Raw genomic sequence first — 12,749 nt, forward strand, 5'->3', positions numbered from 1 at the left:
CTGAGGCCTGTACTCTGGAGCGGGATCGATTTGGAGGTGGAGGGTCCGTCATGGTCTGGGGCGGTGTGTCACAGCATCATCGGACTGAGCTTGTTGTCATTGCAGGCAGTCTCAACGCTGTGTTACAGGGAAGACCTCCTCCTCCCTCATGTGGTACCCTTCCTGCAGGCTCAACCTGACATGACATGAACCTCCAGCATGACACTGCCACCAGCCATACTGCTTGTTCTGTGCGTGATTTCCTGCAAGACAGGACTGTCAGTGTTCTGTCATAGCCAGCGAAGAGCCCGGATCTCAATCCCATTGAGCACGTCTGAGACCTGTTGGGCTAGGGCCGTTCCCCCTAGAAATGTCCGGGAACGTGCAGGTTCCTTGGTGGAAGAGTGGTGTAACATCTCACAGCAAGAACTAGTGCAGTCCATGAGGTGCAGTCCATGAGTCCAACTGGTGCAGTCCATGAGGAGGAGATGCACTGCAGTACTTAATGCAGCTGGTGGCCAAACCAGATACTGACTGACTTTTGATTTTGACCACCCCTTTGTTCAGGCACACATTATTCCATTTCTGCTAGTCACATGTCTGTGGAACTTGTTCGGTTTGTCTCAGTTGTTGAATCTTGTTATTTTTATACAAATATTTACACATGTTAAGTTTGCTGAAAATAAACGCAGTTGCCAGTGAGGATGTTTTTTTGCTGATTTTACAATGTAGAAAATAGTAAAGATAAATAAAAACATTTGAATGAGTAGGTGTGTCCAAACTTTTGACTGGTACTGTATCTCAACCCAAACTGGCCACGTAAAATGTTTAGAAACATTCTGTGAATGGTCTTCTTGCACATAAAGAAGCTATATTCAGGTGTGCCCTGAATATGTCCTTGAGCATCTCCGTACAATAGACAACCGTGACGAGCAAAAAAGTATTCCATGACATTGAGCCTTTCGGCCATGGCTATTCTATATACTTGGGTATTCTATTCATTCTATGTTTTATTCGTCACCCTCCCCATGGTTTCTATTCATTCTACATCTGTTGCATTCTACCCCCTCCCCAGGGTTTCTATTAATTCTATATCTATGTTGTGTTCTACCCCCTCCCCAGTGTTTCAGGTGGTGGTTCTCCTGCTCTACCTAAGTGTTCTACTGGGCCTCTACATGGCCCCCCTTTCCATCACCTCCCCCTGCATCATGGACCACGCCAACCTCACACCACGCCCTGACGTCATTGGCCACCAGGGCGCACCCATGGTGAGTCAGCTGAACCAGCTGCCCAATCCGAGGGCATGTAATGGGAGGCACCTCATACGTTTTGCTTCTAGATTATACAATAACATACCCACAGAGATGTAACCTTCATGGAGGGCACAAGAGAAATCATGCTGGCCAACAGTTTATTTTTCCACCCACTCACTTCCTTCAAACTATCTAGGGCTATTCTAGTGTATTAATGACCCTCTGGACCTGAGCTGAAAATAGCCCAGGAATAGATGGCAAGCAGACTTCTGGGATTTCTGTAAGCACTATCTGGAAGATATAGGCTACTGTATGTGCGAGCACTTAACCTATCAGCTCAACCTATAGAATAAATATTTCATATGATTCCATGTCTAGCATTTCTTCACTTGTTTTCTTAATTCATATCATGTTATACTGCTTTTCTCTCCAGGCAGATATATATATATATATATATATATATAGTGCATTCGGAATGCATCAGACCACTTCACTTTTTCCACATTTTATTACGTTACAGCCTTATTCTAAAATGGATTAAAAAATAAATGTTTCCTCATCAATCTACACAAAACACCCCATAATGACAAAGTGAAGACAGGTTTTTAGACATTTTTGTAAATGTATTAAAAATACAAAACAAACACCTTATTTACATAAGTAGTCAGACCCTTGGCTATGAGACTTGAAATTGTGCTCCGGTGCATCCTGTTTCCATTTATCATCCTTGATGTTTCTACAACTTGATTGGAGTCCACCTGTGGTAAATTCAATTGATTGGACATGATTTGGAAAGGCACACACCTGTCTATATTTGGTCCCACAGTTGACAGTGCATGTCAGAGCAAAAACCAAACCATGAGATCGAAGGAATTGTCCGTAGAGCTCTGAGACAGGATTGTGTCAAGGCACAGATCTAGAAGGGTACCAAAAAACATCTGCATCCTTGAAGGTCCCCAAGAACACAGTGGCCTCCATTATTCTTAAATGGAAGAAGTTTAGAACCACCAAGACTCTTCCTAGAGCTGGCCGCCCAGCCAAACTAAGCAATCAGGGGAGGGCCTTTTTCAGGGAGATGACCAAGAAACTGATGGTCACTCTGACAGAGCTCTAGAGTTATTTTGTGGAGATGGGAGATCTTTCCAAAAGGACAACCATCTCTGCAGCACTCCGCCAATCAGGCCTTTATGTAGAGTGATCAGACGGAAGCCACTCCTCAGTAAAGGCACATGCCAGCCCACTTGGATTTTGCCAAAAGTCACCTAAAGGACTCTCAGACCATGAGAAACAAGATTCTCTGATGAAACCAAGATTAAACTATTTGGCCTGAATGCCAAGCATCACTTCTGGAAGAAACCTGGCACCATCCCTACGGTGGTGGCAGCATCATGCTGTGGGGATGTTTTTCAGCTGCAGGGACTGGGAGACTAGTCCGGATTGAGGGAAAGATGAACGGAGCAAAGTACAGAGAGATCCTTGATGAAACCCGCTCCAGAGTGCTCAGGACCTCAGACTGGGGTGACAGTTCACCTTCCAATAGGACAATGACCCTAAGCACACAGCCAAGACAACGCAGGAGTGGCTTCCATACAAGTCTCTGAATGTCCTTGAGTGGCCCAGTCAGAGGTCGGACTTGAACCCGATCAAACATGTCTGAAGAGACCTGAACATGCTTGTGCAGCGACGCTCCCCATCCAACCTGACAGAGCTTGAGAGGATCTGCAGAGAAGAATGGGAGAAATTCTCCAAATACAGGTGTGCCAAGCTTGTAGCAACATACCCAAGAAGACTCTAGGCTGTAATTGCTGCCAAATGTGCTTCAACAAAGTACTGAGTAAATGGTCTGAATACTTATGTAAATGTGATATTTCTGTTTTTTTGTTACAAATTTCTAAACAGTTTTCCTTTGTGTGTGTGTGTAGTAGATTGAGGAAAACACAACTTAATCCCTTTTAGAATATGGCTGCAACGTAACAAATTTCTTTCCAAATGCGAATAAACAGTGCTAGTATGAGCTCACGCCAGCTTTGTGTTTGACTTGTCAGCCAGACACTATATGACTGTATATAATTCCCTGTTGCCAAAGCCTCAACTCATAATGCAGTGTTTCCCAAACGTTGTTTTTTGCCCTTACCCCATGTTGATATAAACATAATGTGAGACCCAAACCATGTAAAAAAAGTTAATTAATCAACGGCCAATGTTTACTTTTTGATTTGGGCTATAGCTGTCTTAGAAATCAGTCTATTTTTGACAGGATTTCAATCTGAAGACAATAAATAGTTTGAAGTGTTGAGGATAGGTAACAACACATCTGCCACACTGATCCTCAATACTGGAGCCCCTCATGGGTGCATGCTCAGTCCCCTCCTGTTCACCCACGACTGTGTGGCCAGGTATGACTCCAACACCATCACTTAAGTTGGCAGACGAGACAAGTGGTAGTCCTGATCATTGACAACGATGAGACCGCCTATAGGGAGGAGGTCAGAGACCTGGCCGGGTGGTGCCAGAATAACAACCTATCCCTCCATGTAACCAAGACTAAGGAGATGATTGTGAACTACAGGAAAAGGAGGACCGAACACTCCCACAATTCTCATCGACGGGGCTGTAGTGGAGCAGGTAGAGGGCTTCAAGTCCCTTGGTGTCCACATCACCAACACACTTGAATGGTCCAAACATATCAAGACAGTCCTAAAGAGGGCACGACAAAGCCTATTCCCCCTCAGGAAACTAAAAAGATTTGGCATGGGTCCTCAGATCCTCAAAAGGTTCTACAGCTGCAACATCGAGAGCATCCTGGTTGCATCCTGGTTGCATCACTGCCTGGTATGACAACTGCTCGGCCTCCGACCGCAAGGCACTACAGATGGTAGTGCGTACGGCCCAGTACATCACTGGGGCTAAGCTGCCTGCCATCCAGACCTCTACTCCAGACGGTGTCAGAAGAAGGCCCTAAAAATTGTCAAAGACCCCACCCACCCCAGTCATAGACTGTTCTCATCTCCTCCTTGTGGACTGCACCATATTTGCCAGTTCTTGCTGTGAGATGTTACCCCACTCTTCCACCAAGGCACCTGCAAGTTCCCATACATTTCTGGGGGGAATGGCCCTAGCCCTCACCCTCCGATCCAACATTTCCCAGACGTGCTCAATGGGATTGAGATCCGGGCTCTTCGCTGGCCATGACAGAACACTGACAGTCCTGTCTTGCAGGAAATCACGCACAGAACGAGCAGTATGGCTGGTGGCATTGTCATGCTGGAGGGTCATGTCCGGTTGAGCCTGCAGGAAGGGTACCACATGAGGGAGGGGGAGGTCTTCCCTGTAACACACAGCGTTGAGATTGCCTGCAATGACGAGAAGCACAGTCCGATGATGCTGTGACTCACCGCCCCAGACCATGACGGACCCTCCACCTCCAAATCGATCCCGCTCCAAAGTACAGGCCTCAGTCTAACGCTCATTCCTTTTGAAGATAAACATGAATCCGACCATACCCCTGGTGAGAAAAAAACGTGACTTGTCAGTGAAGAGCACATTTTGCCAGTCCTGTCTGATCCAGCGACAGTGGGTTTGTGCCCATAGGCGACGTTGTTGCCGGTGATGTCTGGTGAGGACCTGCCTTACAACAAGCCCTCCGTCCAGCCTCTGTCTGATGAGCTGGTACCCTGGGCATCTTTCTTTTTGGGAGTCAGTAGAAAGGTCTCTTTAGTGTCCTAAGTTTTCATAACTGTGACCTTAATTGCCTACTGTCTGTAAGCTGTTAGTGTCTTAGTGACAGTTTCACAGGTTCATGTTCATTAATTGTTTATGGTTCATTGAACAAGCATGGGAAACGGTGTTTAAACCCTTTACAATGAAGATCTGTGAAGTTATTTGGACTTTTACAAATTATCTTTGAAAGACACGGTCCTGAAAAAGGGACGTTTCTTTTTTTGCTTAGTTTATATGCGTAGTCACTATACATTCATGTACATACTACCTCAATTAGCCAGACTAACCGGTGCCTCTATATAGCCTCGCTACTGTTATCTTTCACTGTCTTTTTACTGTTGTATTTTATTTGATCTATTGTTCACCTAATATCTATTTTTTACTTACAATTTGCACTGTTGTTTAGATCCTGTAAGTAAGCATTTCACTGTAAGTTCTACACCTGTTGTGTTCGGTGCACGTGACAAATATATTTTGATTTGAAATGCAACAGAAAGCTATTGGGAAGTTCAGAACATCATCACCTTGTGTGATCTTCTGTGTAGAAAATAACATCATGAGCTAGGTTTCCATCCAAACAGATTTTTGTGCGATTATAAAAAAAATCTGCATAAAGGAAATGTGCGCATTTTCTTTGAAACGGACTTGTTGCTGATAAAAATGATTGCGTCATGTGCACACAAGGTCATTTTTTGCTTCTGTTTTGATGTACCGAATAAAAATGGTATGTTCAATGTGTTTCCATCGCATTTTCAACTCTACTGATAGTTTTGTCACAAACTGTTGTGTTAAATAGTATATGTGCTACTCTGGTCTTGGCACATGTGCTCTAGCCAACCGCTTGCAGATGCAGTGCACAAATCAATAAAAACTGTGGATGGAAACGTGGTTACAGATGTTATTTTTACCCCCAATCTAATTTAGTGCGTGATCTTGTCCTCTCGGTTCTAACAGCTTGTGGGCATACAGTGAGGGAAAAAGTATTTGATCCCCTGCTGATTTTGTACGTTTGCCCACTGACAAAGAAATTATTTGAACAGTGAGAGACAGAATAACAACAAAAAAATCCAGAAAAACGCATGTCAAAAATGTCATGAATTGATTTGCATTTTAATGAGGGAAATAAGTATTTGACCCCCTCTCAATCAGAAAGATTTCTGGCTCACAGGTGTCTTTTATACAGGTAACGAGCTGAGATTAGGAGCACACTCTTAAAGGGAGTGTTCCTAATCTCAGTTTGTTATCTGTATAAAAGACACCTGTCCACAGAAGAAATCAATCAGATTCCAAACTCTCCACCATGGCCAAGACCAAAGAGCTCTCCAAGGATGTCAGGGACAAGATTGTAGACCTACACAAGGCTGGAATGGGCTACAAGACCATCGCCAAGCAGCTTGGTGAGAAGGTGACAACAGTTGGTGCGATTATTCGCAAATGGAAGAAACACAAAATAACTGTCCATCTCCCTCGGCCTGGGGCTCCATGCAAGATCTCACCTCATGGATTCGCAATGATCATGAGAACGGTGAGGAATCAGCCCAGAACTACACGGGAGGATCTTGTCAATGATCTCAAGGCAGCTGGGACCATAGTCACCAAGAAAACAATTGGTAACACACTACGCCGTGAAGGACTGAAATCCTGCAGCGCCCTCAAGGTTGATTCTGAGGACAACTGAGTGAAAGTGTTGTGGTCAAATGAGACCAAAATGGAGCTCTTTGGCATCAACTCAACTCACTGTGTTTGGAGGAGGAATGCTGCCTATGACCCAATAACACCATCCCCAAACATGGAGGTGAAAACATTATGCTTTGAGGGTGTTTTTCTGCTAAGGGGACAGGACAACTTCACTGCATCAAAGGGACGATGGACGGGGCTGTGTACCGTCAAATCTTGGGTGAGAACCTCCTTCCCTCAGCCAGGGCATTGAAAATGGGTTGTGGATGGGTGTTCCAGCATGACAATGACCCAAAACACATGGCCAAGGCAACAAAGGAGTGGCTCAAGAAGAAGCACATTAAGGTCCTGGAGTGGCCTAGATAGTCTCCAGACCTTAATCCCATAGAAAATCTGTGGAGGGAGCTGACGGTTCGAGTTGCCAAACGTCAGCCTCAACCTTAATGACTTGGAGAAGATCTGCAAAGAGGAGTGGGACAAAATCCCTCCTGAGATGTGTGCAAACCTGGTGGCCAACTACAAGAAACGTCTGACCTCTGATTGCCAACAAGGGTTTTGCCACCAAGTACTAAGTCACGTTTTGCAGAGGGGTCAAATACTTATTTTCCTCATTAAAATGCATATCAATTTATAACATTTTTGACGTGTTTTTTTTTTTTTTTTTGTTATTCTGTCTCTCACTGTTCAAATAAACCTACCATTAAAATTACAGACATAATTTCTTTGTCAGTGGGCAAACGTACAAAATCAGCAGGGGATCAAATGTAGTAGAGGGTAACAGTACGTACCTACCTGTTCCTGAGAGTCATGTCTTTCAGTGATGGGTTCATAATATTTGGAGCTTAAACCATTCAAAAGATAGAGCCACATTTGTAGGAAGAGAACAGAAACCGCTCTGTTTATTACAACCTCATTTAGCAGCTACCGGAGGTTACTGATGTAACCCCGGGTTTGATGAACCAAGCGCAAATTTTCTCTCGCCACCCCATTTTCAAATCAGGCGACCCCTAGTTTGGAAAACCCTGTCCTAACGACTCGCATACACAAAAACATAACCCATCCATCCAGCGAGCTGCAGACAGATGCTCCCCAGCCAGCCTGTTGGGGCATGTTGCAGTAGTTGATCACCCCAGAAGTTAAATGCTGTGGAGGAATTAAGTCTTAAAAACTTGAACTCCACATGACCCACTCTGTTTCCCAGCAGCACTTTACATTGCTTTTCCCAGGTGTCCAGTCCCCTCGCAGTATTAGACAGTTTGACCGACAGTATCACTGACCATTATTAGTTTGACCAATGTGGCCTAGTGTCTTGTATTGCACCAGTCAGTATTTGTTCAATAGTCTGTTTATCAATAATAATTATGAGCTCATAAATCATTACTTTAAACTGGAATACATTCTCCATTTCCTCACACCCATTTTAAAATGTCAACTTAATTTTCATCATCTCCAGCACCACCTCAGCAACATGTGGGAAAATGGCATGTTTCAAAGGAGTGTTAAACTTCTGAAACCTATATGAACCTGTGAACTCTGATTGCAGTAAGGTATATGACATGTCTCTGACCTCCATGAAACATCAATATACCACAGTGTGCTGATGATGTTCCTCTCTGTCTGTCGGTAGCTGGCTCCAGAGAACACCATCCTGTCCTTCCAGAGGGCTCTGCAGATGAACGTCAGTGGGCTGGAGGCTGACGTGGCCATCAGGTACACACACACCGAAAGAGACTCACAGTGCAGCCAAACTAGATCAATGTGGAGCTGCAGGGAGAGACGGTGAGAAGTTGAGTCTGTTGTAAGCTAGTTGATTGAGGAGTTCAGCCAAGTACAGGTCAGCCAGTGTCATAATGCTGGTCTGGGCTTCCTGTCTAGGATTCAGCCGCTTATTACCATTCAGTGAGCAGCATCTGTTTTAGTAACAGCATCCGTTTAGTAACAGTAGCGGCATCTGTTTTAGTAACAGTAGCGGCATCCGTTTTAGTAACAGTAGCGGCATCCGTTTTAGTAACAGTAGCGGCATCCGTTTTAGTAACAGTAGCGGCATCTGTTTTAGTAACAGTAGCGGCATCTGTTTTAGTAACAGTAGCGGCATCCGTTTTAGTAACAGTAGCGGCATCCGTTTTAGTAACAGTAGCGGCATCTGTTTTAGTAACAGTAGCGGCATCTGTTTTAGTAACAGTAGCGGCATCCGTTTTAGTAACAGTTGCGGCATCCGTTTTAGTAACAGTAGCGGCATCCGTTTTAGTAACAGTAGCGGCATCCGTTTTAGTAACAGTAGCGGCATCTGTTTTAGTAACAGTAGCGGCATCCGTTTTAGTAACAGTAGCGGCATCCGTTTTTTAGTAACAGTAGCGGCATCCGTTTTAGTAACAGTAGCGGCATCCGTTTTAGTAACAGTAGCGGCATCTGTTTTAGTAACAGTAGCGGCATCTGTTTTAGTAACAGTAGCGGCATCCGTTTTAGTAACAGTAGCGGCATCTGTTTTAGTAACAGTAGCGGCATCTGTTTTAGTAACAGTAGCGGCATCCGTTTTAGTAACAGCATTCGTTTTAGTAACAGTAGCGGCATCCGTTTTAGTAACAGTAGCGGCATCTGTTTTAGTAACAGCATTCGTTTTAGTAACAGCATTCGTTTTAGTAACAGTAGCGGCATCCGTTTTAGTAACAGTATTCGTTTTAGTAACAGTAGCGGCATCCGTTTTAGTAACAGCATTCGTTTTAGTAACAGTAGCGGCATCTGTTTTAGTAACAGTAGCGGCATCTGTTTTAGTAACAGTAGCGGCATCTGTTTTAGTAACAGTAGCGGCATCTGTTTTAGTAACAGTAGCGGCATCCGTTTTAGTAACAGCATTCGTTTTAGTAACAGTAGCGGCATCTGTTTTAGTAACAGTAGCGGCATCTGTTTTAGTAACAGCATTCGTTTTAGTAACAGCATTCGTTTTAGTAACAGTAGCGGCATCCGTTTTAGTAACAGTATTCGTTTTAGTAACAGTAGCGGCATCCGTTTTAGTAACAGCATTCGTTTTAGTAACAGTAGCGGCATCTGTTTTAGTAACAGTTGCGGCATCCGTTTTAGTAACAGTAGCGGCATCCGTTTTAGTAACAGTAGCGGCATCTGTTTTAGTAACAGTAGCGGCATCTGTTTTAGTAACAGTAGCGGCATCTGTTTTAGTAACAGTAGCGGCATCTGTTTTAGTAACAGTAGCGGCATCTGTTTTAGTAACAGTAGCGGCATCTGTTTTAGTAACAGTAGCGGCATCCGTTTTAGTAACAGTAGCGGCATCCGTTTTAGTAACAGTAGCGGCATCCGTTTTAGTAACAGTAGCGGCATCCGTTTTAGTAACAGTAGCGGCATCCGTTTTAGTAACAGTAGCGGCATCCGTTTTAGTAACAGTAGCGGCATCCGTTTTAGTAACAGTAGCGGCATCCGTTTTAGTAACAGTAGCGGCATCCGTTTTAGTAACAGTAGCGGCATCTGTTTTAGTAACAGTAGCGGCATCTGTTTTAGTAACAGTAGCGGCATCTGTTTTAGTAACAGTAGCGGCATCCGTTTTAGTAACAGTAGCGGCATCCGTTTTAGTAACAGTAGCGGCATCCGTTTTAGTAACAGTAGCGGCATCTGTTTTAGTAACAGTAGCGGCATCTGTTTTAGTAACAGTAGCGGCATCTGTTTTAGTAACAGTAGCGGCATCTGTTTTAGTAACAGTAGCGGCATCTGTTTTAGTAACAGTAGCGGCATCTGTTTTAGTAACAGTAGCGGCATCTGTTTTAGTAACAGTAGCGGCATCTGTTTTAGTAACAGTAGCGGCATCTGTTTTAGTAACAGTAGCGGCATCTGTTTTAGTAACAGTAGCGGCATCCGTTTTAGTAACAGTAGCGGCATCTGTTTTAGTAACAGTAGCGGCATCCGTTTTAGTAACAGTAGCGGCATTCGTTTTAGTAACAGTAGCGGCATCTGTTTTAGTAACAGTTGCGGCATCTGTTTTAGTAACAGTAGCGGCATCTGTTTTAGTAACAGTAGCGGCATCTGTTTTAGTAACAGTAGCGGCATCTGTTTTAGTAACAGTAGCGGCATCTGTTTTAGTAACAGTAGCGGCATCCGTTTTAGTAACAGTAGCGGCATCCGTTTTAGTAACAGTAGCGGCATCCGTTTTAGTAACAGTAGCGGCATCCGTTTTAGTAACAGTAGCGGCATCCGTTTTAGTAACAGTAGCGGCATCCGTTTTAGTAACAGTAGCGGCATCCGTTTTAGTAACAGTAGCGGCATCCGTTTTAGTAACAGTAGCGGCATCCGTTTTAGTAACAGTAGCGGCATCCGTTTTAGTAACAGTAGCGGCATCCGTTTTAGTAACAGTAGCGGCATCCGTTTTAGTAACAGTAGCGGCATCCGTTTTAGTAACAGTAGCGGCATCCGTTTTAGTAACAGTATTCGTTTTAGTAACAGTAGCGGCATCTGTTTTAGTAACAGCATTCGTTTTAGTAACAGTAGCGGCATCTGTTTTAGTAACAGTAGCGGCATCTGTTTTAGTAACAGTAGCGGCATCTGTTTTAGTAACAGTAGCGGCATCTGTTTTAGTAACAGTAGCGGCATCTGTTTTAGTAACAGTAGCGGCATCTGTTTTAGTAACAGTAGCGGCATCTGTTTTAGTAACAGTAGCGGCATCTGTTTTAGGAACAGCATCTGTTTTAGGAACAGCATCTGTTTTAGGAACAGCATCTGTTTTAGGAACAGCATCTGTTTTAGGAACATTCGTTTTAGTAACAGTAGCGGCATCCGTTTTAGGAACAGCATCTGTTTTAGGAACAGCATCTGTTTTAGGAACAGCATCTGTTTTAGGAACAGCATCTGTTTTAGGAACAGCATCTGTTTTAGGAACAGCATCTGTTTTAGGAACAGCATCTGTTTTAGGAACAGCATCTGTTTTAGTAACAGCATCTGTTTTAGGAACAGCATCTGTTTTAGTAACAGCATCTGTTTTAGTAACAGCATCTGTTTTAGTAACAGCATCTGTTTTAGTAACAGCATCTGTTTTAGTAACAGCATCCGTTTTAGTAACAGCCTTCGTTTTAGTAACGGTAGCGGCATCTGTTTTAGTAACAGTAGCGGCATCCGTTTTAGTAACAGCATCTGTTTTAGTAACAGCATCCGTTTTAGTAACAGTGGCGGCATCCGTTTTATTAGCAGCGGTGGTAGTTTTGGCAGCGGCAGTTTTAGTGGCGGCGGTTTTGGTAGCGATGGCGGCTTCTGGTAGCGGCTTTTGGTAGCGACAGCTTTGGTGGCGGCGGCTTTTGGTAGATGCGGCGGCCGTTTTTAGTAGGAGGAGCGGCGGCCGTTTTTAGTCGGAGGGGCGGCGGCCGTTTTTAGTCGGAGGGGCGGCGGCCGTTTTTAGTCGGAGGGCCGGCGGCCGTTTTTAGTCGGAGGGGCGTTTGTGTCAGTGAAAGCTCATTTAGCTTGTGTATACATTCCTCCACTCCCTAATTAAGATGAATGGGAGGTGGAGACGTGTGTGCTGATGACAGTTAGGCTGGGCTCTGGGCTGCATTGAGCTCATGCTGGAGCTGACTAATGAAACCTGAACAGGGCCAGGCTCTATACATCCTCCTGACCAGAGATGCGTGTACACAGACACACACCCGAAGGGACATGGGTCATTCAGGCACTAATTGAACGTTTCACTCACACTTTATGGTCACTGAAAACGATAATGAATGATAGACACAGGCTAAATTATGTTTTTAGTCCGATTTAGTTGCTTGCTTGGGATGTAATCTTACGAAAGCGTTGTGATTCTAGTTGTGAATTTGACTAACAATTTCAAGTGTAGATGTGTTTTTGTTTTCCATGTCTTACAACCTGAGGTTAACTGAAAAGGTGGGGAAATTATTTGGCATTCAAAGTGAAGGAGAAGCTAGCAACATGAAAGTAGCTTTCATGTAATGTGAGTTTTGCCTCAAACAGCTCTAGTCTTTTCCCTTCATGATTTGAAGGTTTTTGGCGCTTCCCTAGAGAGCATTCAGTATTTCTAATGTAAGAACTTCCACTTAGAATCACAAAATATCAGTGGATATAAACTTCTGAGAAATAAGATGATCATATGATGTTGAACAACACTGTATG

General features: G+C 44.0%; 1 protein-coding gene across 4 annotated transcripts in view; it reads left to right on the forward strand.

The window, feature by feature from the left end:
• Positions 1-12,749, forward strand: part of LOC139385600 (glycerophosphodiester phosphodiesterase domain-containing protein 5-like) — an 87,411-nt gene that overhangs the window by 57,821 nt on the left and 16,841 nt on the right. For all 4 annotated transcript variants that reach the window (XR_011628971.1, XM_071130805.1, XM_071130804.1 and 1 more), the window contains exons 8-9: positions 1,102-1,247; positions 8,257-8,339. Coding sequence is in view for 3 of the 4 variants with exons in the window: in XM_071130805.1 (XP_070986906.1) it covers positions 1,102-1,247; positions 8,257-8,339 (229 nt within the window). In the remaining variant the exon portion in view is untranslated. The remainder of the gene's footprint in view (positions 1-1,101; positions 1,248-8,256; positions 8,340-12,749) is intronic.

The sequence above is a fragment of the Oncorhynchus clarkii genome, chromosome 27 (assembly GCF_045791955.1).
Source record: "Oncorhynchus clarkii lewisi isolate Uvic-CL-2024 chromosome 27, UVic_Ocla_1.0, whole genome shotgun sequence".
NCBI lineage: Eukaryota > Metazoa > Chordata > Actinopteri > Salmoniformes > Salmonidae > Oncorhynchus > Oncorhynchus clarkii.